Source organism: Oncorhynchus keta, chromosome 23, assembly GCF_023373465.1.
Source record: "Oncorhynchus keta strain PuntledgeMale-10-30-2019 chromosome 23, Oket_V2, whole genome shotgun sequence".
NCBI lineage: Eukaryota > Metazoa > Chordata > Actinopteri > Salmoniformes > Salmonidae > Oncorhynchus > Oncorhynchus keta.
The window spans coordinates 17078948-17104317 of NC_068443.1; the positions used below are offsets into that span (position 1 = coordinate 17078948).

The 25370-nt window shown below is 44.3% G+C and overlaps 2 protein-coding genes and 1 long non-coding RNA gene across 39 annotated transcripts; 2 read left to right on the plus strand and 1 right to left on the minus strand.

Moving 5' to 3' along the window:
• Positions 1-323: 323 nt before the first annotated feature.
• LOC118401905 (vang-like protein 2) lies at positions 324-16560 on the plus strand. Its single transcript, XM_035799575.2, has 8 exons — positions 324-766; positions 7521-7914; positions 8145-8268; positions 8503-9110; positions 9311-9444; positions 13388-13523; positions 13994-14240; positions 14478-16560. Exons 2-8 carry the CDS (start codon positions 7844-7846, stop codon positions 14736-14738), a joined length of 1581 nt encoding a protein of 526 aa, XP_035655468.1. The 5' UTR covers positions 324-766; positions 7521-7843; the 3' UTR covers positions 14739-16560.
• On the minus strand, positions 9454-13336 carry LOC127911005 (uncharacterized). Of its 34 annotated transcripts, none has more exons than XR_008077307.1 (7): positions 11244-13336; positions 10992-11135; positions 10794-10901; positions 10650-10757; positions 10301-10372; positions 9706-9993; positions 9511-9669 (listed from the first exon to the last, which is right to left on the minus strand). It is a non-coding gene; the product is annotated as an uncharacterized LOC127911005 (long non-coding RNA). The 34 variants fall into 34 exon arrangements; XR_008077308.1 differs by adding an exon at positions 9994-10209 and having other exon boundaries at positions 9706-9813; positions 10337-10372; positions 10650-10901; XR_008077306.1 differs by having other exon boundaries at positions 9706-9813; positions 9922-10209; positions 10337-10372; positions 10650-10901.
• Positions 16561-18461: 1901 nt separating the features above from the next.
• fcer1gl (Fc receptor, IgE, high affinity I, gamma polypeptide like) lies at positions 18462-20648 on the plus strand. 4 transcript variants are annotated; one of them, XM_035799579.2, is made up of 6 exons: positions 18462-18652; positions 19054-19148; positions 19413-19472; positions 20118-20180; positions 20299-20387; positions 20485-20648. In XM_035799579.2, the coding sequence occupies exons 1-5, from the start codon at positions 18598-18600 to the stop codon at positions 20365-20367; spliced, it is 342 nt and encodes a 113-aa protein (XP_035655472.1). In that variant the 5' UTR covers positions 18462-18597; the 3' UTR covers positions 20368-20387; positions 20485-20648. The 4 variants fall into 4 exon arrangements, with proteins under 4 accessions (XP_035655472.1, XP_035655469.1, XP_035655474.1 ...); XM_035799581.2 differs by having other exon boundaries at positions 18466-18652; positions 20160-20180; XM_035799576.2 differs by having other exon boundaries at positions 18464-18652; positions 20299-20648.
• The last annotated feature ends 4722 nt before the right edge of the window (positions 20649-25370 follow it).

The following is a 25370-nucleotide window of genomic DNA, read 5'->3' on the forward strand; positions in this document are numbered from 1 at the left end:
GACAGAGATAATAGTTTTTGTGTCATTTAGAGGGGAAATGCGTGCATTTGAGCATTTGAGTCACTTTTCAAAAGTTGCTAAAAGTTCCAAATACATTTTTAAAAGTAGCTAAATTTGTTGCTAGGTGCTGTTTGAAAAAAAAAGTAGTCTGATAAAGCCAAGGTAGTCTGAAAAGTTGCAAAATCTAGCAACAAAATTGCTAAATTGGCATCACTGTTTTTGGTACTAGTTCTAAGTAGGATGTTACATGGGGGGTCTGAAGTTGGCTACGTCATCAGCCTTGAGGTTCCACAAAAAAAAAGGAGTGGAGGAGGGGCAATGAATCGGGGGCGGGCCCCAGGGTACTACTGTTGAGGGGGGGAATGAGGAACGTGAGAAAATACCTGAATTAATATTTTGAGACATCTAAGCAGTTTTTCAGTGTGGATAGGTATAGAGAACAATGTTTGGACATCATTGACCATTGAAGTACAGGGGAAGACAAAATAAATAGGCGCTAGAGTCTCATGTTTCTGAAACAATAAGTCTGTTATCGCTCGAGACCGCAGTTGCAGGGAAGTTTAGAGAGGACCCCTGATCGGGCCTATTGTTATTTTCACCCTGGACACGTATCTACGGTATCTAACCAGATATCGGACGGTTCGTAGGGCTGAGTCCTGAGTCCCCAACAATTTGGGAGGAAGTAGCCTACCCTCATCGCGACGGCATGGAAACTAGACTCGGAGAGGATACATGGGTTCCAGCTTCGTGAGAATTTTCGCCGAAGGTTGGTGTTTATTTCAATGTGCATGATCCATTCATTCAGGGTTTTCCCTTTCGAAAAGAGGGTGAAAAGATTCGCCGACTGGAAATGTCAGTCTCGCCCCATTGTTTGCCCTAACCCTTATAATGGACGATGCTGATGTTGCATACAATTAGCATTTATAACTTGTTTTTCGTAGGTGAATCTTCGATTAACATATTTTGTTTGCTAGTTTATTGCTCATGTAGTAACAGGTTATTGTTTCATTCAGTTCTTTGTGGTTGTGATGTTTAATTATTAATAGACCTTCATGTTGGTCCCTGTTCTAAACAGGCTGGGCACGAAATGAGGCTGATGCATGCCAGTATGTTACGAATATAACTTGCTACAGTGTATCTGATTCAGCTGGTGGTTAAAGTACATGTTTGTAACATTGTTACAACATTGTAGCAAGGATTGCCCCCATTGTAACAAGATTGTAACATTGTAAAAAGGACTGTAGCTAGGCATGTAATAAATGTATTCTGCAGTCTAGAAATTAAAGTGAAACAGTATGTATGTAGACTACTGCAACAGCTCAAATGCTGGTGCTTGTTTTACTACAAAAACTGGGCAGCAAGTAGCCTAGTGGTTAAGAGTGTTGGACCGGTTACCGAAAGGTCGTTGGTTCGAATCCCCGAACACACTAGGTGAAAATAATCTATATGTGCCCTAAGTAAAGCTCTTAACCCTATTTGCTCCTGTAAGTCAGAGTGTCTGCTAAATTACTCAAAAGTACACAATTACAATGTTTTCAGTTGAAAGTTATGTTAGGTTAAAGTTAACTTTTGCGTTACACATAATGAAATCAAAATGGTCTTGTAAAATGATCAGAAGCTAATGAAAGTACAACAAATAACCAACTTTGCCACTGCAATCATCCAAAATATATAAACAAAATAACAGCTGGCTACAATATTATTATTTTGTTAATTTTATGCCTACCTTTATCATGTAGTAATTGCCCACTAGCTTTTGCTTGGGCTACTGTAGAGTTCCCAATGCCCAGGCTATTGTCCCAGCTGCCGTGGCTCTCAAAATAAACAGGCCAACAAGTCATAGGCCTATAGATAAGGCGAAGTCAATGGTGTCAGAGGCCAGACTTGGGACAGTGGTAACCTCTAACCCATGCATGGGCTTGAATATGTCTTATGGGCACAGCACAGTTTGTGTTTGGTAAATTGTCTTGCCCCTCTTGTATCAATCGTAACAAGACTGCACTGTCCAGTCCATAATCTATTGATTTGGCCACACCCCATCTTCCACATTGTATTCTACACACACCAGCTCCACTTCATATCACATGGGCAGATTGGGCACAAAGGTTGAGAGTGCACAGTTGTCTGTTTTCCATTGGGTTTTCTGGTGTTTTTGCAGCTAGCAGTAGGTGGGTGGGGTTTGAAATGGTGTGTGTGTGGCCCTCTCTCATACACTCTCTCTACACCACTGGTGCTGGGCTTTGTACATTTATTTTCACAGTTGCCATTTTTTCCTTCATATTACTCTGACATGAAGTAACATACTGCGTTGATACTATGATCATTACTCTGACATGAAGTAACATACTGCGTTGACACTATGATCATTACTCTGACATGAAGTAACATACTGCGTTGACACTATGATCATTACTCTGACATGAAGTAACATACCGTGTTGACACTATGATCATTACTCTGACATGAAGTAACATACCGCGTTGACACTATGATCATTACTCTGACATGAAGTAACATACTGCGTTGACACTGATCATTACTCTGACATGAAGTAACATACCGCGTTGACACTATGATCATTACTCTGACATGAAGTAACATACCGCGTTGACACTGATCATTACTCTGACATGAAGTAACATACCGCGTTGACACTATGATCATTACTCTGACATGAAGTAACATACTGCATTGACACTGATCATTACTCTGACATGAAGTAACATACCGTGTTGACACTATGATCATTACTCTGACATGAAGTAACATACCGCGTTGACACTGATCATTACTCTGACATGAAGTAACATACCGTGTTGACACTATGATCATTACTCTGACATGAAGTAACATACCGCGTTGACACTATGATCATTACTCTGACATGAAGTAACATACTGCGTTGACACTGATCATTACTCTGACATGAAGTAACATACCGCGTTGACACTATGATCATTACTCTGACATGAAGTAACATACCGCGTTGATACTATGATCATTACTCTGACATGAAGTAACATACTGCGTTGACACTATGATCATTACTCTGACATGAAGTAACATACCGCGTTGACACTGATCATTACTCTGACATGAAGTAACATACTGCGTTGACACTATGATCATTACTCTGACATGAAGTAACATACTGCGTTGACACTATGATCATTACTCTGACATGAAGTAACATACCGTGTTGACACTATGATCATTACTCTGACATGAAGTAACATACCGCGTTGACACTATGATCATTACTCTGACATGAAGTAACATACTGCGTTGACACTGATCATTACTCTGACATGAAGTAACATACCGCGTTGACACTATGATCATTACTCTGACATGAAGTAACATACTGCGTTGACACTGATCATTACTCTGACATGAAGTAACATACTGCGTTGACACTATGATCATTACTCTGACATGAAGTAACATACTGCGTTGACACTATGATCATTACTCTGACATGAAGTAACATACCGCGTTGACACTGATCATTACTCTGACATGAGGTAACATACTGCGTTGACACTATGATCATTACTCTGACATGAAGTAACATACCGCGTTGACACTATGATCATTACTCTGACATGAAGTAACATACTGCGTTGACACTGATCATTACTCTGACATGAAGTAACATACTGCGTTGACACTGATCATTACTCTGACATGAAGTAACATACTGCGTTGACACTATGATCATTACTCTGACATGAAGTAACATACTGTGTTGACACTATGATCATTACTCTGACATGAAGTAACATACTGCGTTGACACTATGATCATTACTCTGACATGAAGTAACATACCTCTTTGACACTATGATCATTACTCTGACATGAAGTAACATATCGCGTTGACACTGATCATTACTCTGACATGAAGTAACATACCGCGTTGACACTATGATCATTACTCTGACATGAGGTAACATACCGCGTTGACACTATGATCATTACTCTGACATGAAGTAACATACCGCGTTGACACTATGATCATTACTCTGACATGAAGTAACATACTGCGTTGACACTGATCATTACTCTGACATGAAGTAACATACTGCGTTGACACTATGATCATTACTCTGACATGAAGTAACATACTGCGTTGACACTATGATCATTACTCTGACATGAAGTAACATACTGTGTTGACACTATGATCATTACTCTGACATGAGGTAACATACTGCGTTGACACTATGATCATTACTCTGACATGAAGTAACATACTGTGTTGACACTATGATCATTACTCTGACATGAAGTAACATACCTCTTTGACACTATGATCATTACTCTGACATGAAGTAACATACCGCGTTGACACTATGATCATTACTCTGACATGAAGTAACATACCGCGTTGACACTATGATCATTACTCTGACATGAAGTAACATACCGCGTTGACACTATGATCATTACTCTGACATGAAGTAACATACTGCGTTGACACTATGATCATTACTCTGACATTAAGTAACATACCGTGTTGACACTATGATCATTACTCTGACATGAAGTAACATACTGCGTTGACACTATGATCATTACTCTGACATGAAGTAACATACCGCGTTGACACTATGATCATTACTCTGACATGAAGTAACATACCGTGTTGACACTATGATCATTACTCTGACATGAAGTAACATACTGCGTTGTCACTATGATCATTACTCTGACATGAAGTAACATACCGCGTTGACACTATGATCATTACTCTGACATGAAGTAACATACTGCGTTGTCACTATGATCATTACTCTGACATGAAGTAACATACCGCGTTGACACTATGATCATTACTCTGACATGAAGTAACATGACACTATGATCATTGTTTCTGTTTGGACTTTGCCACTCCCTCAAGCAGTTGGTGAAAGTTTGGATTTGATTTAATACAAATGGTTTTGAAGGGTCTCTCTGTGTGGGCATGTAGTTAGGTGTATATCACCTCCCCTGCTTATATTCACCAAGCTCCATTAAAAGATTAAGCTTTGTGAGAGGGGAAGGAGATGGTGGTGTCATTTGTCAGGCATGTGTGCTGTTATGGTAGTCTAGGTAATGGTGTAGGATCATGTGAAGAGAGAGATGTACTCAGAGAAGGCAAGGCATCTATGATACTCACTATGAAGCAACGAGACGCGCATAGTAGTAATACACTGTCAGGAAAGCCCTTGTCTGACTGGATCATCATCTTTTTAAAATAAAGGTTAAATATAAAATGAATATTTTAAGAGACTAAGGTTCAATGGGACTACCTATTAAAATAAATAAATAGGGGCCTCCCGAGTGGTGCAGCTGTCTAAAGCACTGCATCGCGGTACTTGAGGCGTCACTACAGACCCGGGTTAGATCCCGGCTGTGACACAACCGGCCTCGACCGGGAGTCCAATAAGGTGTCGCACAATTGGCCCAGCATCGTCCGGGTTAGGGGAGGGTTTGTCTGGGGGGGCTTTACTTGGCTCATCGCGCTCTAGCGACTCCTTGTGGCGGGCCGGGCGCCTGCGTGCAGCTGGCTTCCAGGTTTAGTGGGCGGGTGTTCGTACCACGGTTTGGCGAGTCATGTTTCAGAGGTCACATGACTAGACCTTCGCCTCTCCCGAGCGAGTCCCTTGGAGAGTTGCAGCGTTGAGACAAGATTGAAATTGGGAGGATAATAATAAAAACAATTTTTGTGTGTATATATCTATATATAATATGACTACAGGGCCAGATTAGGCTGCTAAAAGTGAATTTGGTTGATTTGGTACTGGGCTTGCTTGTGTATGGATTTTCTACAAGCACAGGCAGGTGAATCTGACAGCTTTCTATGTTTGTTTAGATTGCTACGGGATGGTTGGCCTCAGAGCCAAGTATTTAGAGAGTTGGGACATTTTCTTATATTTTTTATATTGTTGTAAGTCTAGACATTCAGTTATACCATTATTTAAATATTCCACATGTTATGTTAACAAGGCGCTAACATGGCTGCCACAGAATGTTGGAGTGTCATGTTAATGCATCATAATGCAGAAACCTCAATGGCCCAACTCTCTAATTACGTGGCTCTGGTTAGCCTTTATGACATGATGATGTGGTTGAGTGAGGTTGGCGTTAGTCACGTGAGGAGTCACCACCACCACCCGCACAGTTAATTAACTGGGTCACAAGACACACAGGGTTGAATAGGGAAAGGAAACTCTATCTAGGCCTATACATCTCTCCAGCAGACCACACCTTGATGGATCAGGTGTTCATCATATCCCCAGTATCAAGCAGACAGCCTGGTCTGTCCTTGGGGGATCAAGTCCAGATCACGGCAATACTAACAGCAAGCTGGGATGAGCATGTCTTCTCCCTGCTCCTCACTATGTAGCGTAGCCTACCTTGTCTCGAATTTCAGGAGTATGCCTATACATTAAGCATACATTTTTCCCCACATCCTTTACACAGCACCTCCATAGAGACTGATTAATAGATTGTGTTTCTTTTCAGCATGCGATGGTAGCTGAAGTTCAGCACATGCTCTGGGGCTCATATGTTTTTATTGGTGTGTACAAAGGCTGTGTTTATTAGCATAAACAGTGGGGCACTCTACTAAGACGAGGTTTATGTCAACTTGTGCAAGCAGACACACACATACTTTTACATTTTTTATGGAAGGAGGGAACTTGAGAATATAAGGGTATTTTGGTGGAGTTGTTTAATTGAATGCCTTGCAAGGCAATGACTTACTATCGCCCTACATGTGACAAATCAAGCTCTCCAATTAACATCAAGCTCTCCAATTAACACAGTGCCCATACAATTAACATAGTGCCCATACAATTAACATAGTGCCCATACAATTAACATAGTGCCCATACAATTAACATAGTGCCCATACAATTAACATAGTGCCCATACAATTAACATAGTGCCCATACAATTAACATAGTGCCAATACAATTAACATAGTGCCCATACAATTAAGCATGTGACAAGACAGTCACACAAACACTTGTATTTATTTGTCATTTTCCTCAGGGTACGAGAGGGTGGGGTAAGGTCAGGTTCCCATGGAAACTGTCAACCTCAAATCCCCTCCAGCTGAACACCCTCTTTCATCACCATGGCAGCGGAGAGGCCCTGTTACCCAGGGGACCAAGGGAGACCAAGAGGGAATGTGAGATGGGGAAAGAGGGAGAGGTCAAATAAGTTTGTGAAAACACAGTAATCCAATGTGGCTGCCATTGTATCGGATCTGTAGGCTTTCCAGAACCTCATCTCACTGCAGTCTTATGGCCTGTAGAACTACGCTCACGTGAGGACCAACCTTTCCTGAGATCTGAAGGCTTATCTTTACCCCTAGAGCTAACATATTTTAGCTCAATTGGTTAACGTCGTCTTGAGTTGCACAGACAGTTGGGGTCAAATACCAAGAAACTGGTTGGTTTTAAACACCACAGCTTAGGGATAGGAGTTGGTTTTTGTCACTAATTCTACCCCTTTTCTCCTCTATTTCAGGACCTGTCCACTTCAACACCCGCCTCCTATACTCCCAACCATCATATCTTTTTACTCCCCCTGTCTAGTCGAGCTTTTCTTCTCCTTCCCTCCTTTCTCTAGTCCATCGTTTCCCTTATTCCCTCTATCTGGTGGGCTCTTCTACCTCTCCCTGTCCTCCGGCCTCCAAAATAGATTCCTTCAGGAGTAAGGTTGACCTGCTGAAGCTGCCTCTGGCCCTGTCCACCAAGTCCATCTCTGAGCGCAAGAGCCAGCTGGGCGGAGCCAGGGAACAAGCCACGGGGGGAGGAGGGGCCCACAAACCCTGCCCACCGACCCGCGACATGGACAACGAGTCACAGTACTCGGGCTACTCCTACAAGTCGTCCCACTCCCGCAGCTCCCGCAAGCACAGGTACCAGAAGAGTGGTCACAAATGCCCCAAAAACACACAAGCGTGCACGCACACTGTAAACACTGAGATCAAAGGCATGTGTGTAAAACACATCGATCAAATAGTCAATGGGCACATTGATGAGCAACCACATGCACGGATCACACATTTACCCCCAGGCTTCGGTCACACAATGACATGGGCTTAACACGCTGACATAACTGTGTGGTTGTCCTGTTTCTGTGCTCCAGGGATCGGAGGGACAGGCATCGCTCCAAGAGCAGAGACGGCAGCAGCCGTGGAGACAAGTCTGTGACCGTCCATGCCCCTGGGGAGCCACTGCTAGATGCAGAATCCACCCGCGGAGATGACCGGGTCAGAATCACAACCTCCTCTCCAACCCCTCTACATCTCAAAATCCTTCTCATAATAGGGCCAGAGGTTTTCCTGACCATGTCAGGTTATGTGGTCAGAAAAACCTCAGGGCCACAGTCATCTTCCCTACCCATCCAAATCTCAACATCTCTATCCTCTCATATCTCTTTAAAGCCCCCTTTCCAATCTCTCCTGTACGTTTACATTATCTCCTGTCTCTGTTCCTCTCTGTAGGATGACAACTGGGGTGAGACCACCACTGTGGTCACAGGCACATCAGAACACAGCGTTTCCAACGAGGACCTGACACGCGTCTCCAAGGAGCTAGAGGAATCGTCTCCTCTGGAATGCAAGCGCTTCCTGGGGCCTGTGCTGGGCGGCTGCCTGGGCCTGTTCGCCCTGTTCACCCCCCTGGCCTTCCTGGTCCTTCCCCAGCTGCTGTGGCGTGAGGCCCTGGAGCCCTGCGGCACGCCCTGCGAGGGTCTATACGTCTCTCTGGCCTTCAAGCTCCTGGTGCTCCTCATCTCCTCCTGGGCGCTGTTCCTGCGCCCTCCGCGCGCCACCCTGCCCCGCTTCTTCGTCTTCCGCTGCCTGCTCATGGTGCTGGTGTTCCTGTTCGTGGCGTCCTACTGGCTGTTCTACGGCGTGCGCGTGCTGGAGCCTCGGGAAAGGGACTATAGAGGCATCGTGGAGTATGCTGCATCACTGGTGGACGCCCTGCTCTTCATCCAGTACCTGGCCCTGGTGCTACTGGAGGTCAGACACCTGCAGCCTGCCTTCTGCCTCAAGGTGGTGCGCACCACAGACGGGGCTAGCCGCTTCTACAACGTGGGACACCTCAGGTCAGTCTGTGCTGTCTGTGTGTGACTGTAGTGTGTCAGGATGAGGATGATCATTACTAACACAATGATAAAGATTATGATGACGATGGATCTCACAATGATGATGGTCCATCCTGTCATGGTTTTACACAGGGCACGCATGTACATTATAGCTGTTTCTGCATGCTCAATGTGATGCTGATGGTGTCTGTGTGTTCCAGTGTCCAGAGGGCAGCAGTGTGGGTTCTGGATCAGTACTACAGGGACTTCCCTGTCTACAACCCTGCCCTGCTCAACCTGCCCAAGTCTATCCTCTCCAAGAAGATGTCTGGGTTCAAAGTCTACTCTCTTGATGGTAAATAGCACTGTATACTACTTACTTTCTCTACCTCATCCCTCTATCCATCCATTCATCCACCAACTAACCAACCCCTACCTCACTCCATTCATCCACCAACTAACCAACCCCTACCTCACTCCATTCATCCACCAAGTAACCAACCCCCACCTCACTCCATTCATCTACCAACTAACCAACCCCTACTTCACTCCATTCATCTACCAACTTACCGACCCCAACCTCACTCCATTCATCTACCAACTAACCAACCCCCACCTCACTCCATTCATCTACCAACTAACCAACCCCCACCTCACTCCCTTCATCTACCAACTAACCAACCCCTACTTCACTCCATTCATCTACCAACTTACCGACCCCAACCTCACTCCATTCATCCACCAACTAACCAACCCCTACCTCACTCCATTCATCCACCAACTAACCAACCCCTACCTCACTCCATTCATCTACCAACTAACCAACCCCCACCTCACTCCATTCATCCACCAACTAACCAACCCCTACCTCACTCCATTCATCTACCAACTAACCAACCCCAACCTCACTCCATTCATCCACCAACTAACCAACCCCTACTTCACTCCATTCATCCACCAACTAACCAACCCCTACCTCACTCCATTCATCTACCAACTTACCGACCCCAACCTCACTCCATTCATCCACCAACTAACCAACCCCTACCTCACTCCATTCATCCACCAACTAACCAACCCCTACCTCACTCCATTAATCTACCAACTAACCAACCCCCACCTCACTCCCTTCATCCACCAACTAACCAACCCCTACCTTCATCCACCAACTAACCAACCCCTCCATTCATCCACCAACTAACCAACCCCACCTCACTCCCTTCATCCACCAACTAACCAACCCCTACCTCACTCCATTCATCCACCAACTAACCAACCCCTACCTCACTCCATTCATCTACCAACTAACCAACCCCCACCTCACTCCCTTCATCCACCAACTAACCAACCCCCACCTCACTCCATTCATCTACCAACTAACCAACCCCTACTTCATTCATCCATTCATCTACCAACTAACCAACCCCTACTTCCATTCATCCATTCATCTACCAACTAACCAACCCCCACCTCACTCCCTTCATCCACCAACTAACCAACCCCCACCTCACTCCATTCATCTACCAACTAACCAACCCCCACCTCACTCCCTTCCCCTACCTCACTCCCTTCATCCACCAACTAACCAACCCCCACCTCACTCCCTTCATCCACCAACTAACCAACCCCCACCTCACTCCATTCATCTACCAACTAACCAACCCCAACCTCACTCCATTCATCCACCAACTAACCAACCCCCACCTCACTCCCTTCATCCACCAACTAACCAACCCCTACCTCACTCCATTCATCCACCAACTAACCAACCCCTACCTCACTCCATTCATCCACCAACTAACCAACCCCCACCTTCATCCACCAACTAACCAACCCCCACCTCACCTCATCTACCAACTAACCAACCCCTTCATCCACATCTACCAACTAACCAACCCCCACCTCACTCCATTCATCTACCAACTAACCAACCCCTACTTCACTCCATTCATCTACCAACTTACCGACCCCAACCTCACTCCATTCATCCACCAACTAACCAACCCCTACCTCACTCCATTCATCTACCAACTAACCAACCCCAACCTCACTCCATTCATCCACCAACTAACCAACCCCTACCTCACTCCATTCATCCACCAACTAACCAACCCCTACCTCACTCCATTCATCCACCAAGTAACCAACCCCTACCTCACTCCCTTCATCCACCAACTAACCAACCCCTACCTCACTCCATTCATCCACCAACTAACCAACCCCTACCTCACTCCCTTCATCCACCAACTAACCAACCCCCACCTCACTCCCTTCATCCACCAACTAACCAACCCCTACCTCACTCCATTCATCCACCAACTAACCAACCCCTACCTCACTCCATTCATCCACCAACTAACCAACCCCTACCTCACTCCATTAATCTACCAACTAACCAACCCCCACCTCACTCCATTCATCCACCAACTAACCAACCCCTACCTCACTCCATTCATCTACCAACTAACCAACCCCTACCTCACTCCATTCATCCACCAACTAACCAACCCCTACCTCACTCCATTCATCCACCAACTAACCAACCCCCACCTCACTCCATTCATCTACCAACTAACCAACCCCTACTTCACTCCATTCATCTACCAACTTACCGACCCCAACCTCACTCCATTCATCCACCAACTAACCAACCCCAACCTCACTCCATTCATCCATCCATCCACTGACTAATGTACAGTGGGGCAAAAAAGTACTTAGTCAGCCACCAATTGTGCAAGTTCTCCCACTTAAAAAGATGAGAGGCCTGTAATTTTCATCATAGGTACACTTCAACTATGACAGACAAAGTGAGGGAAAAAACCCAGAAAATCACATTGTAGGGTTTTTAATTAATTTATTTGCAAATTATGGTGGAAAATAAGTATTTGGTCACCTACAAACAAGCAAGATTTCTGGCTCTCACAGACCTGTAACTTCTTCTTTAAGAGGCTCCTCTGTCCTCCACTCGTTACCTGTATTAATGGCAACTGTTTGAACTTGTTATCAGTATAAAAGACACCTGTCCACAACCTCAAACACTCCAAACTCCACTATGGCCAAGACCAAAGAGCTGTCAAAGGACACCAGAAACAAAGTTGTAGACCTGCACCAGGCTGGGAAGACTGAATCTGCAATAGGTAAGCAGCTTGGTTTGAAGAAATCAACTGTGGGATCAATTATTAGGAAATGGAAGACATACAAGACCACTGATAATCTCCCTCGATCTGGGGCTCCACGCAAGATCTCACTCCGTGGGGTCAAAATGATGAGCAAAAATCCCAAAACCACACGGGGGGACCTAGTGAATGACCTGTAGAGAGCTGGGACCAAAGTAACAAAGCCTACCATCAGTAACACACTACGCCGCCAGGGACTGAAATCCTGCAGTGCCAGACGTGTCCCCCTGCGTAAGCCAGTACATGTCCAGGCCCGTCTAAAGTTTGCTAGAGAGCATTTGGATGATCCAGAAGAAGATTGGAGAAGATTGAGAGAATGTCATATGGTCAGATGAAACCAAAATTGAACTTTTAGGTAAAAACTCAACTCGTCGTGTTTGGAGGACAAAGAATGCTGAGTTGCATCCAAAGAACACCATACCTACTGTGAAGCATGGGGGTGGAAACATCATGATTTGGGGCTGTTTTTCTGCAAAGGGACCAGGACGACTGATCTGTGGAAAGGAAAGAATGAATGGGGCCATGTATTTTGAGTGAAAACCTCCTTCCATCAGCAAGGGCATTGAAGATGAAACGTGGCTGGGTCTTTCAGCATGACAATGATCCCAAACACACCGCCGGGGCAACGAAGGAGTGGCTTCGTAAGAAGCATTTCAAGGTCCTGGAGTGGCCTAGCCAGTCTCCAGATCTCAACCCCATAGAAAATCTTTGGAGGGAATTGAAAGTCCGTGTTGCCCAGCAACAGCCCCAAAACATCACTGCTCTACAGGAGATCTGCATGGAGGAATGGGCCAAAATACCAGCAACAGTGTGTGAAAACCTTGTGAAGACTTACAGAAAACGTTTGACCTCTGTCATTGCCAACAAAAGGTATATAACAAAGTATTGAGATAAACCTTTGTTATTGACCAAATACTTATTTTCCACCATAATTTGCAAATAAATTCATTAAAAATCCTACAATGTGATTTTCTGGATTTGTTTTTCTGATTTTGTCTGTCATAGTTGAAGTGTACCTATGATGAAAATTACAGGCCTCTCATCTTTTTAAGTGGGAGAACTTGCACAATTGGTGGCTGACTAAATACTTTTTTGCCCCACTGTATATGTCTTCATCCACAGAGAACAGCACCAATAACACCAACAGTCAGTCCCGGGCCATGATTGCTGCTGCAGCCCGCAGGAGAGACAACTCTCACAGTGAGTATTACTACGAGGAGGCCGAGCTGGACCGCAGGTGCCGCAAGCGGAAGGCCAGGTAAGGCGGACAACATCCTGTTTCCGATACATTTCATAATATACTTTTAAGTGATTACAGAGGGACAAACCCTGTTAATGTTTGTGTTCAGTGAATTTTGTTATGAACGTTGCTAGAGAATGACCAGAAAGTCCCTTTCATAGTGTACAGTAATGATGACTGATGACACTATGCATTAAGCTCTCCTGTATCATGATTTTTAAAAAATATAATAATAATAATAAAATATTGAACCTTTATTTAACTAGGCAAGTCCGTTAAGAACAAATTATTATTTACAATGACAGCCTACCCCGGCCAAACTCGGATGACACTGGGCCAATTGTGCCCTGTGGGCGGGTGTGATGCAGCCTGGATTCGAACCAGGGACTGCAGTGACGGCTCTTGCACTGAGATACAGTGCCTTAGACCGCTGCACCACTCGGGAGCATGATGATGGTGATCATAATGATGATTGTTGTGTTGTCCAGGCTGGTAGTGGCAGTGGAAGAGGCCTTCACCCACATCAAGCGTCTCCAGGATGATGACCCCGCAGCATCGTCCCCCAAACACCCCCGTGAGGTGATGGACCCCCGGGAGGCGGCTCAGGCCATCTTCGCCCCCATGGCCCGGGCCATGCAGAAGTACCTGAGGACCACGCGCCAGCAGCCCTACCACAGCATGGAGAGCATCCTCACACACCTGCAGTTCTGTATCACTCACAACATGACCCCCAAGGTGAGAAACAACGTATCACGTTCACTTGTCTATAATGTATAACCTGCAAAGAGAAGGGATACATTGTGTCACTTCCTGGATATAATGTTACAACAGCTTTTGGGATAAATAGCATGCATTTGATCAGATCTACAATTCAAACAGTCACTTGTGTTTAACTACTAATCTACTCTGTACCCATTCACAGGTCTTCCTCACTAAGGTTGATTTTGAAAGGCTGTATTTTTGTCTTTTCAGGCTTTCCTAGAGCGTTACCTCAGCCCGGGCCCTACCTTGCAGTACCAGCGCGAGAACGGCAGGGGGCGCCATTGGACTCTAGTGAGCGAGGAGCCGGTGACCTCTGCCCTGCGTCACGGTCTGGTCTTCTCCCTGCGCCGCCTTGACTTCTCCCTGGTCATCACGGTGCAGCCCCTCCCCTTCCTGCGTATTGGTGAGGAGTTTATCGACCCCAAGAGCCACAAGTTTGTGATGAGGCTACAGTCGGAGACCTCTGTGTAGAGGGGGTCAGTGGAGGCCCCTCATCCTATTGGGATACGCAGGGTACTAGAATATGTAATCTCCTATTGAACCATTGTCATGGATGTTAACAGAATGTGATGAAGCTACAATCTTCCATAGAAAGAAGATGGATGCCTTGATCATGCTTTATGATACACTGTAAAATTCCCTTGTTTTTCCAAAGGGAGCATTGGCCGACATTTATTCTCATGAATAACAACCATTTTTGCTACTTTGACTGCAACCACTGGAATACATCACTGTGTAGTAGACTCGTCACATAAAGATCACTATCTGACTGCCAGAGGGTCATGGCTAGAATGGATACAGCTTTTGTCAAATTAACATCAAAAGTTGCATTTTAGCTAACCCTTAACCTAATTATCTTAACCTGGTACGTTAATTCTCCTAACCTGCTACGAAAAGTCAACCTAACGTTAATTTGACAAAAGCTGGATCCCTTCTAGCCATGACCCTGTTAGAGGGGCTCTGTCATGTCTTACGAAATGACCAATCAGAGTACAACTCTCAAAGGTGACAGGCAGGCTGACGGTTAAAAGTGTTGGGCCAGTAACCAAAAGGTTGCTGGTTCGAATCCCGAGCCGACCAGCTGGGAAATCTGTGCCCTTGAGCAAGGCACTTTACCATAACTGCTCCTGTAAGTCACTCTGGATAAGAGTGTCTGCTAAATGACTCAAATATAAGTCAGCTGACTGCAAAGTTGGTATACTGCTTCTACTCATTGCCAGTGTGTTGTGCTTGAAGTGATGACTAGGCCTGTTTTATATAGGGTGTGACTTTTTTTTATTATTGAATGTATACGTATTGAGTTAAGGTTTTTCTTCTTGCCTGTAGGCCAACTGTCTTCATCTGTTTGGGAAGGAACTACATTCCTGAGCTTGTTGTACCTGAGACTGTATGTTGTAAGGAGTCATATATTCTGTGTATATGTGGCTCTCATTTCATTTTATGCTTGCCTTTTTACACACGTTATCATGATTTTGGTAACATTGAATGAGGAAATCTGAGAATACATCCCTGCCTTGGGACAGCTTTCTCAGACAGACTGTCCTGAATAACCTGTAGTTCAATTAAGCTTTTTTGAACGGACTCCTCTTGTCTTTACCCTGTGTCCACTGTTCTCCATCCATCTCCCTCTGACCAGGAACATGTGATTGTATCCTCACTGCAAGTCCTCTGCAGTTGTAGCAAATCACCAGATTGTGCCACATATTAAAACGAGCACAGTATGATTGCGGCATCCAACAGCCTTACCCATGTGTGAACTACGAAACGCTTTCCGGTCATCTCTGGCAAAGAACCACTTCTCTGACCACTAAACTTCTTGGTTCTAACCAAGACATACTGTAACTGGCAGCCTGGTGTTGAGACTTGAACTGCTCCAAACTGTTGTCTACCTTCTTTTGGACAACTGAGCCACTATGACTGCCAGTCATTTTAATTCAAGCAGAAATGCCCTTCATTTCTGTGAGAACAACCAATAAACAAAGTTCAGAACTAGTTGACATAACTGACGAGAACATCTGGATGACAGAACACAAATGGTTGTTCCAGTTTTTTATGGATTGTAGAATTTAGGGTTTAGGTACATTTTATATGATGAGCTTGTTTGTTACTTTTTTTTTTTTAAAGATGCCTAAGTTATAATGCAATTCAATAAAAATGTAACATTTACTTTTGGAAAAGAGGACAGCTTGTACACGTGTACATTTGACTTGCATTGTTTATTTTATTAATAATAGCAGCTTGTATAGTGTGCTAGATGTTTTTGACATTATTAAACCATTTTCCTGTGCACCTATTCTCTCTCTCACTCCTTTTTCTCACACACACCGAGTTGTGATTGTCTGTCATTTTCCTAGCTTCGTATTACTAGACTGATTACTGCTGAAATCTGTGTAGTGGAACAGAATGTAATCTTGGGAGAGTTCCAGATGGTTATAAGAGGTTATCATTATCCTGCCCTGTTAGCAAAAAGAGTATGGTAAGCCTACTGATTAGAAGATGATTAAAGACTTAATGGAATATGTGAGGTCTTTAAACAAGGAACAATCTACAGTATATCTAATCCCTGATCTCAGGGCTCCTTCATAATTCAGAGAAGGATAAAACATAATTCAGATTTAGTTTAAACTTCCCTTTCTTACCTAAAACATTTTTTTTCCTGGTCAGTTCCATTGTATTTTTTGTGTGTGCATAGTACCCCATTATTCAATTCAATATAGCTCTTAAGCTAAAGCTACTTCAAACTGCACATTGGCAGTTTGAAGTGACTCATCCTATTATTTGGCATTTCTGATTCGAATCTGTTACATTTCCTGCAGTCTGAACAGTCAAAAAGAACATGGAATATGACATTTCAAGACACAAATCTGATGCCGTTTCAACTGAACTGCCTGCGGCTATGGAACCTTGACCTGTTCACCGGATGTGCTACCTTGTCCTGGACCTGCTGTTTTCGACTCTACCGCACCTGCTGTCTTGAACTCTGAATGCTCGGCTATGAAAAGCCAACTGACATTTACTCCTGAGGTGCTGACCAACCACTGTAATTATTATTAATTGACCCTGCTGGTCATCTATGAACATTTGAACATCTTGGCCATGTACTGTTATAATCTCCACCCAGCACAGCCAGAAGAGGGCTGGCCACCCCTCATAGCCTGGTTCCTCTATAGGTTTCTTCCTAGGTTCCTGCCTTTATAGGGAGTTTTTCCTAGCCACCATGCTTCTACATTTGCATTGCTTGCTGTTTAGGGTTTTAGGCTGGGTTTCTATATAGCACTTTGTGACACCAGCTGAGGGTTTATAAATCAGTTTGATTGATACCTGGCCATGCGACTTGTGTCTGAACGGTCAAATCTGATTTATTTGCCCTCAAGTGATTTTTAGAATGTTACTTGGCATATCTTGTTGCTTGCTAGCTACTTTGTTGACAAGAACATGTGGTAGGTAACTAGATAATTAAGGAAACTCATTTAGAAAGTTGGATCATATCCTTTGAGGCTTTTAAAGGGTTCTTACACTATGATTTTGAACATTCAAATCAACTGGGAAACGTCCAAGGCAGGCATTGTTGTCACCTTAGCTTGCTACATAACTTATGTGTGATAAGAAGCAGGAGCACCACCACCAATCAGCCTACACCACTGTGCACACGCCTGTCACTACTACGACAAATAGCGTAGCCATGTCAGCGAATGACTGCTGTCTGAACATGCACAAATCCGATTTTGTTACTTGTAACTTGCTGTTTGGACAGTTAATATTCCTAAACTAATTTGAAAAACAAAACTGATTTGAGCATTAAGGCCTGAAGTGTGAACAATGCTTTAGTGACAACATGCAACACCATGTCAACACCCTGAAAAGTAACTTCTTATTTAGCCATGTGTATGTACGTATATCATACTATGTTGAAGTTTCGAACCACCATATTATTTTATATTTACATCACTTTAAAGAAAGTTAATCACACTAACAAGTAGCCTTACACAGTATCCATTCTTTTGAATTACAGTATGGTACATAATGAGGTATCCAGGCACAGTGTAATAATGTATGCATCATAAATATGTACATGTTTGTGTTTCCATCTTCTCATCTCACTGAAGTTAACAAATAGTGTATATCTGTGGGTGGGAAGGGGACAAGCATGTGGTTTTAGCATATAAAAACGGACACCAGTATGAGCCCATAACTTCCTGCTATAGAGCTCTCTGCACTTTCTGTTCAGAGGTGTCAGAAACCCACAGTCAGCCATTGAAATAACACCAAGTGCTCCAACTCTCCATCTACTCTCTTTAACCGTGTCTTTCATTTTGTGCCTGCTACGAAGATGTTTCGGGGATCTCTGATCTTGGTCGCTCTACTCTTGAACTTCAGCATGGCAGGTCAGAATCCTGTTTTATTATACATTATGATGTTCAGCACTTTTTTATTCCATCATGGACAGGGATATTTATACTATATATATATATGTGTATATATGTATATATATATACATACACACACACACACATAGAGGGGCATGTATACTCAGTGTACTGTGATAATTACTCCTTATCCTCAACTTAATGGCCTAGTAATACAGTACTCTATGTAATAGATGATTTATCTGTATATTTAACTACAATGTTCTAAACACTAATGTGTATTACATGTATAATTCATTATTTGCAGTATTACAACATGAACAGATACAAATAGTAGGCTTATGGAAGATAAAACATTTGTTTACATGATGATGGGATAGTGATGATGATGATGCAATGTGATCCCATAATGTGTGCAGAGGCCCAAGTGTCAGACGGGAAACTGTGTTATATCCTGGATGGGATTCTCGTGATCTACGGCGTCTTGCTCACCATATTGTACTGCAGACTGAGGGTAAGGAATTATAAACGCTCTATAACACATTATAAATCATCCCACCATCCACAAAACATATGATACATCAGGGTATGCAGTGCACACATATCTCCATGACATATTAACAATATTCATACTGTAAAATTCTATTTATATAATAATAGCACATTCAAAACATCAATAAGAATATAAATGCCACACCAATTAAAGACCAGCTCCCACATAAATAGAATATGTTTCACATTCACACAGCTGTTTAATGATATTTATCATGTTCCTCAGATGCATCCATTCTACATAAACAATGGCGGACCTCCACAGGTCACTGGCGGGTATCCACAGGTACAATAAAAATGTGTTCGTATGTAAGATGGAGAGAAAGAAAGAGCGAGAGAGAAAGTGAATGTATATTGGGCATGTATAATTTACACAATATTCTCAATAACCAATATTCAACTAGCTTTCTTTACAAACCAAAAAATATATGTATACATCTGAATGTTGATCAAATTCAGCTGGCCAAATGTTTCATCCTGGTTGTTCAACAAATTAGCTATATGTTAAGTCATATGCCGTCTTACCATGTCACCTCGAAGTCCACAGTTCTGCTTTTCGTCCCCCTCCTTCAGCAACTGTGATAATTTCCTGTTAACAAGAACTGACCACCAACCCTGCCACTTATAAACACAGTTTCCATTACAGTCAGACTATAATGCAACACTATATCCTGTTATACAGAAATACTCCGGTAAACAGATGCGTAGAAAGAAAATCAAATTACAGTGGAAGCTTTAAACGGTCGCATCACCACCCTCTGTGTCTAGTCTTCTACACCAATTCCTGTCTTTGCCGATAAAAAGAAGTAGAGAAGGAGAACATGAGAAAGACGGGAGGAGAAATGAGGAATGATGTTCTTCTGTTAAATGTTCTTCTGATAAAATACATTGTGTGTGTGTGTGTGTGCATGTGCATGTGTGCCTTCTGCAGATAACAACGCAGATAACAGCTCTCGTAATTTCCATTTTACAGAAAGGAGAGGGACTTTACGCAGTAAGATATTTTTTCTTATTCTTATTATGACTTACAGTATATCATAAATGATAAAGAGTATTGCAGTTTTAAGGATTTCAAGTTGTTTTAAAGTCCCACATTGTTCTTCCTCTCACAGGGTTTGACCCATAAAGGCCAGGACACCTATGAGACCATCAAGGTGCAGAAGAAAGCGATGCTGGTGTGATAGAGGAAGAAGACAGTAGAGTGAGTGGTGGTAAACAACAAACCACAACCCTGTCTTACATGGCATTTAAATGAGTTTAGATCTATATGACTGCTTGCTTTCCTTTCCTTTCCTTAGGTTAGGTTGGGCCAGTAGTGTTGGTGGTTGTTGACTGGGGGCCTGAGATGGGCAGTGTTTAAGATGCATTTTGGTTATTCTGTAAAGCAGCCCTTTCACTTTCTATAATTGACTATCAATTAACTTGTCATTTAAAGATTAAATGATTCAGAAACTACCTTAAATCAGGGTCCGTTTTCTTTTTGGATTACAGCTTCATTGACATGAATGTATTCTGTCCATGTTTAAAATGATATTGCAAAACCATATGTGTTACTACTGTGTTACACATGAGTGTTACTACTACATACTACTGTGTCACCGTGGGAAGAACCAAAGAAAGGCTCAACAAGTGACTGACCGACTGACTGACCAACTGCATGTGAGATTATTTTATCTGTCAAAGCCAGGTATCCTTGCTTGAGATCAAGAAAGACCACTAGATGGCATTCGCAGATCCATAGTTCCAAATGATTGGTGCCTTTACATTGCGATTTACCCCCACACCAGTGAGATGTCAGTGTTTTATGTAAAAGGAGATTTTCACCCTGAGGGCTTGTTTTCATCATGTTCGAGGCATTTCTAAGACAGTGAGATTTGTTTCACACATAATTACCCAGGAGGATGGCAGGTCTGGGCTTTGCGTCCTGAATGATACACCCTATGACTGCTTCCGGTGTATTGATGGGGGCATTTCTCGAAGGCTTTATGTTATACTGATCACACTATTTATTTTTGTGCGTGTAGATATGGTTGTTCTTGTTTGATAGAGCCATTGGACGTCTTTCAGCAATGTTCCTACACCAAAGAATGGAGCCGTGGGAAATGGCTGCCGTTTTACGGACTCCTAACCAATTGTGCTATAGTGTGTGTTTTTTCACGTTATTTGAAACTTATTTTGTACATAATGTTTCAGATACTGTCTCTTATGACCTAAAAGAGCTTCTGGATATCAGGACAGTGATTACTCACCTCGTACTGGATAAAGATTTATTTATTTAACGAGTCGGACCTGAAGGATTCACTTCAGACACCCAACAAGGCACAAATCCCTGTCATTCACATGAGAAAGAGACAGAGGGGTGTAGGTCAGGGGTAAGGGTGCCTTGTAAGGATCCGATGGCCAGTGGGTAATCTGCCATCAGTCCTATTAGCCAACGTACAATCATTGGATAACAAAATAAACAAGCTACAATCATGAATATTCTACCAACGGGACATTAAAAACTGTAATATTTTATGTTTCACTGAGTCGTGGCTGAGCGAAGACACGGATAACATACAGCTGGTGGGGCTTACGCTGCATTTGCATGATAGAACAGCTGGCTCCGGTAAGACAAGGGGGGTCTGTGTCTATTTGTAAATAACAACTGGTGCACAAAATCTAATATTAAGGAGGTCTTGAGGTTTTGCTCGCCTGAGGTAGAGTATCTCATGATAAGCTGTGGACCACACTATTTACCAAGAGAGTTTTCAACCATATTTTTCGGAGCTGTCTACTTACCACCACAAACCGATGCTGGCACGAAGACCACACTCAATGAGCTGTATAAGGCCATAAGAAAACAGAAAAATGCTCATCCACAGGTGGGGCTCCTAGTGGCTGGGGACTTTAATGCAGGGAAACTTAAATCTGTTTTACCTGATTTCTATCAGCACGTTAAATGTGCAACCAGAGGGGAAAAAAACTCTAGACCACCTTTATTCCACACACAAAGACGAGTATAAGGCTCTCCCTCACCCTCCATTTTGCTAATCTGACCGTAATTATATCCTCCTGATTCCTGCTTACAAGCAAAAATTAAAGCAGGAAGCACCAGCGACTCGGTCTATAAAAAAGTGGTCCGATGAAGCAGATGCTAAACTAAAGGACTGTTTTGCTAGCACAGACATGATATGTTCTGGGATTCTTCCGATGGCATTTTCAACCTCTCCCGGACTTAGTCTGTAATACCAACATGTTTCAAGCAGACCACCATAGTCCCTGTGCCCAAGAACACTACAGTAACCTGCCTAAATGACTACGACCTGTAGCATTCACGACTGTAGCCGTGAAGTGCTGTGAAAGGCTGGTCATGGCTCACATGGTGTTGATGTGAGCCATTACCAACCTTTCAAAGCACTTCATGGCTGCGGACGTGAGTTCCACGGGTCTGTAGTCATTTAGGCAGGTTGCCTTTGTGTTCTCGGGCACAGGGATTATGGTGTTCTGCTTGAAGCATGTTGGTATTACAGACTCAATCAGGGACATGTTGAAAATGTCAGTGAAGACACCTGCCAGTTGGTCAGCACATGCCCGGAGCACATGTCCTGGTAATCCATCTGTCCCCGCAGCCTTGTGAATGTTGACCTGTTTAAAGGTCTTACTCACGTCGGCTACGGAGAGCATGATCACAAAGTCGTCCGGAACAGCTGATGCTCTCATGCATGCCTCAGTGTTGCTTGCATCGAAGCGAGCGTAGAAGTGATTTAGCTTGTTTGGTTGGCTCGTGTCACTGAGCAGCTCACTGCTGTGCTTCCCTTTGTAGTCTGTAATAGTTTTCAAGCCCTGCAACATCCGATGATCATCGGACCTGATGTAGTACGATTCAATTATAGTCCTGTATTGACCTTTGCCTGTTGATTAGCTTGTGGTTTGGATAATTTGCGTGCTCACAGAACAGGGCTCCGGGCAGCCGAGCGGAAATGGAGGAAAACTCGCCTCCCTGCGGACCTGGCATCCTTTCACTCCCTCCTCTCTACATTTTCCTCCTCCGTCTCTGCTGCTAAAGCCACTTTCTACCATTCTAAATTCCAAGCATCTGCCTCTAACCCTAGGAAGCTCTTTGCCACCTTCTCCTCCCTCCTGAATCCCCCCCCCCCTCCCTCTCTGCAGATGACTTCGTCAACCATTTTGAAAAGAAGGTCGACGACATCCGATCCTCGTTTGCTAAGTCAAACGACACCGCTGGTTCTGCTCACACTGCCCTACCCTATGCTCTGACCTCTTTCTCCCTCTCTCTCCAGATGAAATCTCGCGTCTTGTGACGGCCGGCCGCCCAACAACCTGCCCGCTTGACCCTATCCCCTCCTCTCTTCTCCAGACCATTTCCGGAGACCTTCTCCCTTACCTCACCTCGCTCATCAACTCATCCCTGACCGCTGGCTACGTCCCTCCCGTCTTCAAGAGAGCGAGAGTTGCACCCCTTCTGAAAAAACCTACACTCGATCCCTCCGATGTCAACAACTACAGACCAGTATCCCTTCTCTCTTTTCTCTCCAAAACTCTTGAGCGTGCCGTCCTTGGCCAGCTCTACCGCTATCTCTCTCAGAATGACCTTCTTGATCCAAATCAGTCAGGTTTCAAGACTAGTCATTCAACTGAGACTGCTCTTCTCTGTATCACGGAGGCGCTCCGCACTGCTAAAGCTAACTCTCTCTCCTCTGCTCTCATCCTTCTAGACCTATCGGCTGCCTTCGATACTGTGAACCATCAGATCCTCCTCTCCACCCTCTCCGAGTTGGGCATCTCCGGCGCGGCCCACGCTTGGATTGCGTCCTACCTGACAGGTCGCTCCTACCAGGTGGCGTGGCGAGAATCTGTCTCCTCACCACGCGCTCTCACCACTGGTGTCCCCCAGGGCTCTGTTCTAGGCCCTCTCTTATTCTCGCTATACACCAAGTCACTTGGCTCTGTCATAACCTCACATGGTCTCTCCTATCATTGCTATGCAGACGACACACAATTAATCTTCTCCTTTCCCCCTTCTGATGACCAGGTGGCGAATCGCATCTCTGCATGTCTGGCAGACATATCAGTGTGGATGACGGATCACCACCTCGAGCTGAACCTCAGCAAGACGGAGCTCCTCTTCCTCCCGGGGAAGGACTGCCCGTTCCATGATCTCGCCATCACGGTTGACAACTCCATTGTGTCCTCCTCCCAGAGCGCTAAGAACCTTGGCGTGATCCTGGACAACACCCTGACGTTCTCAACTAACATCAAGGCGGTGTCCCGTTCCTGTAGGTTCATGCTCTACAACATCCGCAGAGTACGACCCTGCCTCACACAGGAAGCGGCGCAGGTCCTAATCCAGGAACTTGTCATCTCCCGTCTTGATTACTGCAACTCGCTGTTGGCTGGGCTCCCTGCCTGTGCCATTAAACCCCTACAACTCATCCAGAACGCCGCAGCCCGTCTGGTGTTCAACCTTCCCAAGTTCTCTCACGTCACCCCGCTCCTCCGCTCTCTCCACTGGCTTCCAGTTGAAGCTCGCATCCGCTACAAGACCATGGTGCTTGCCTACGGAGCTGTGAGGGGAACGGCACCTCAGTACCTCCAGGCTCTGATCAGGCCCTACACCCAAACAAGGGCACTGCGTTCATCCACCTCTGGCCTGCTCGCCTCCCTACCACTGAGGAAGTACAGTTCCCGCTCAGCCCAGTCAAAACTGTTCGCTGCTCTGGCCCCCCAATGGTGGAACAAACTCCCTCACGACGCCAGGACAGCGGAGTCAATCACCACCTTCCGGAGACACCTGAAACCCCACCTCTTCAAGGAATACCTAGGATAGGGTAAGTAAGGGTAAGTAATCCTTCTCACCCCCCCCCCCCCCCCCAAAAAAAAAAAAAAAGATTTAGATACAAGTGGCTGTTCCACTGGATGTCATAAGGTGTATGCACCAATTTGTAAGTCGCTCTGGATAAGAGCGTCTGCTAAATGACTTAAATGTAAATGTAAATGTAATGATAAAAACGTAATAATGTTAATATAGTAATGGCTGTATGCCGTGGCAGAGCCAAGGTGAAATTCCCTTTTGATGTTATTGTTTCCATCAATACTTGTGGCGAGCCGAATCAACAACCTCTGGTTGAAGGTATTGAAGTTTACAGTTAGCTATTGTTATGTAAATGGTGCTGAAAAGTAC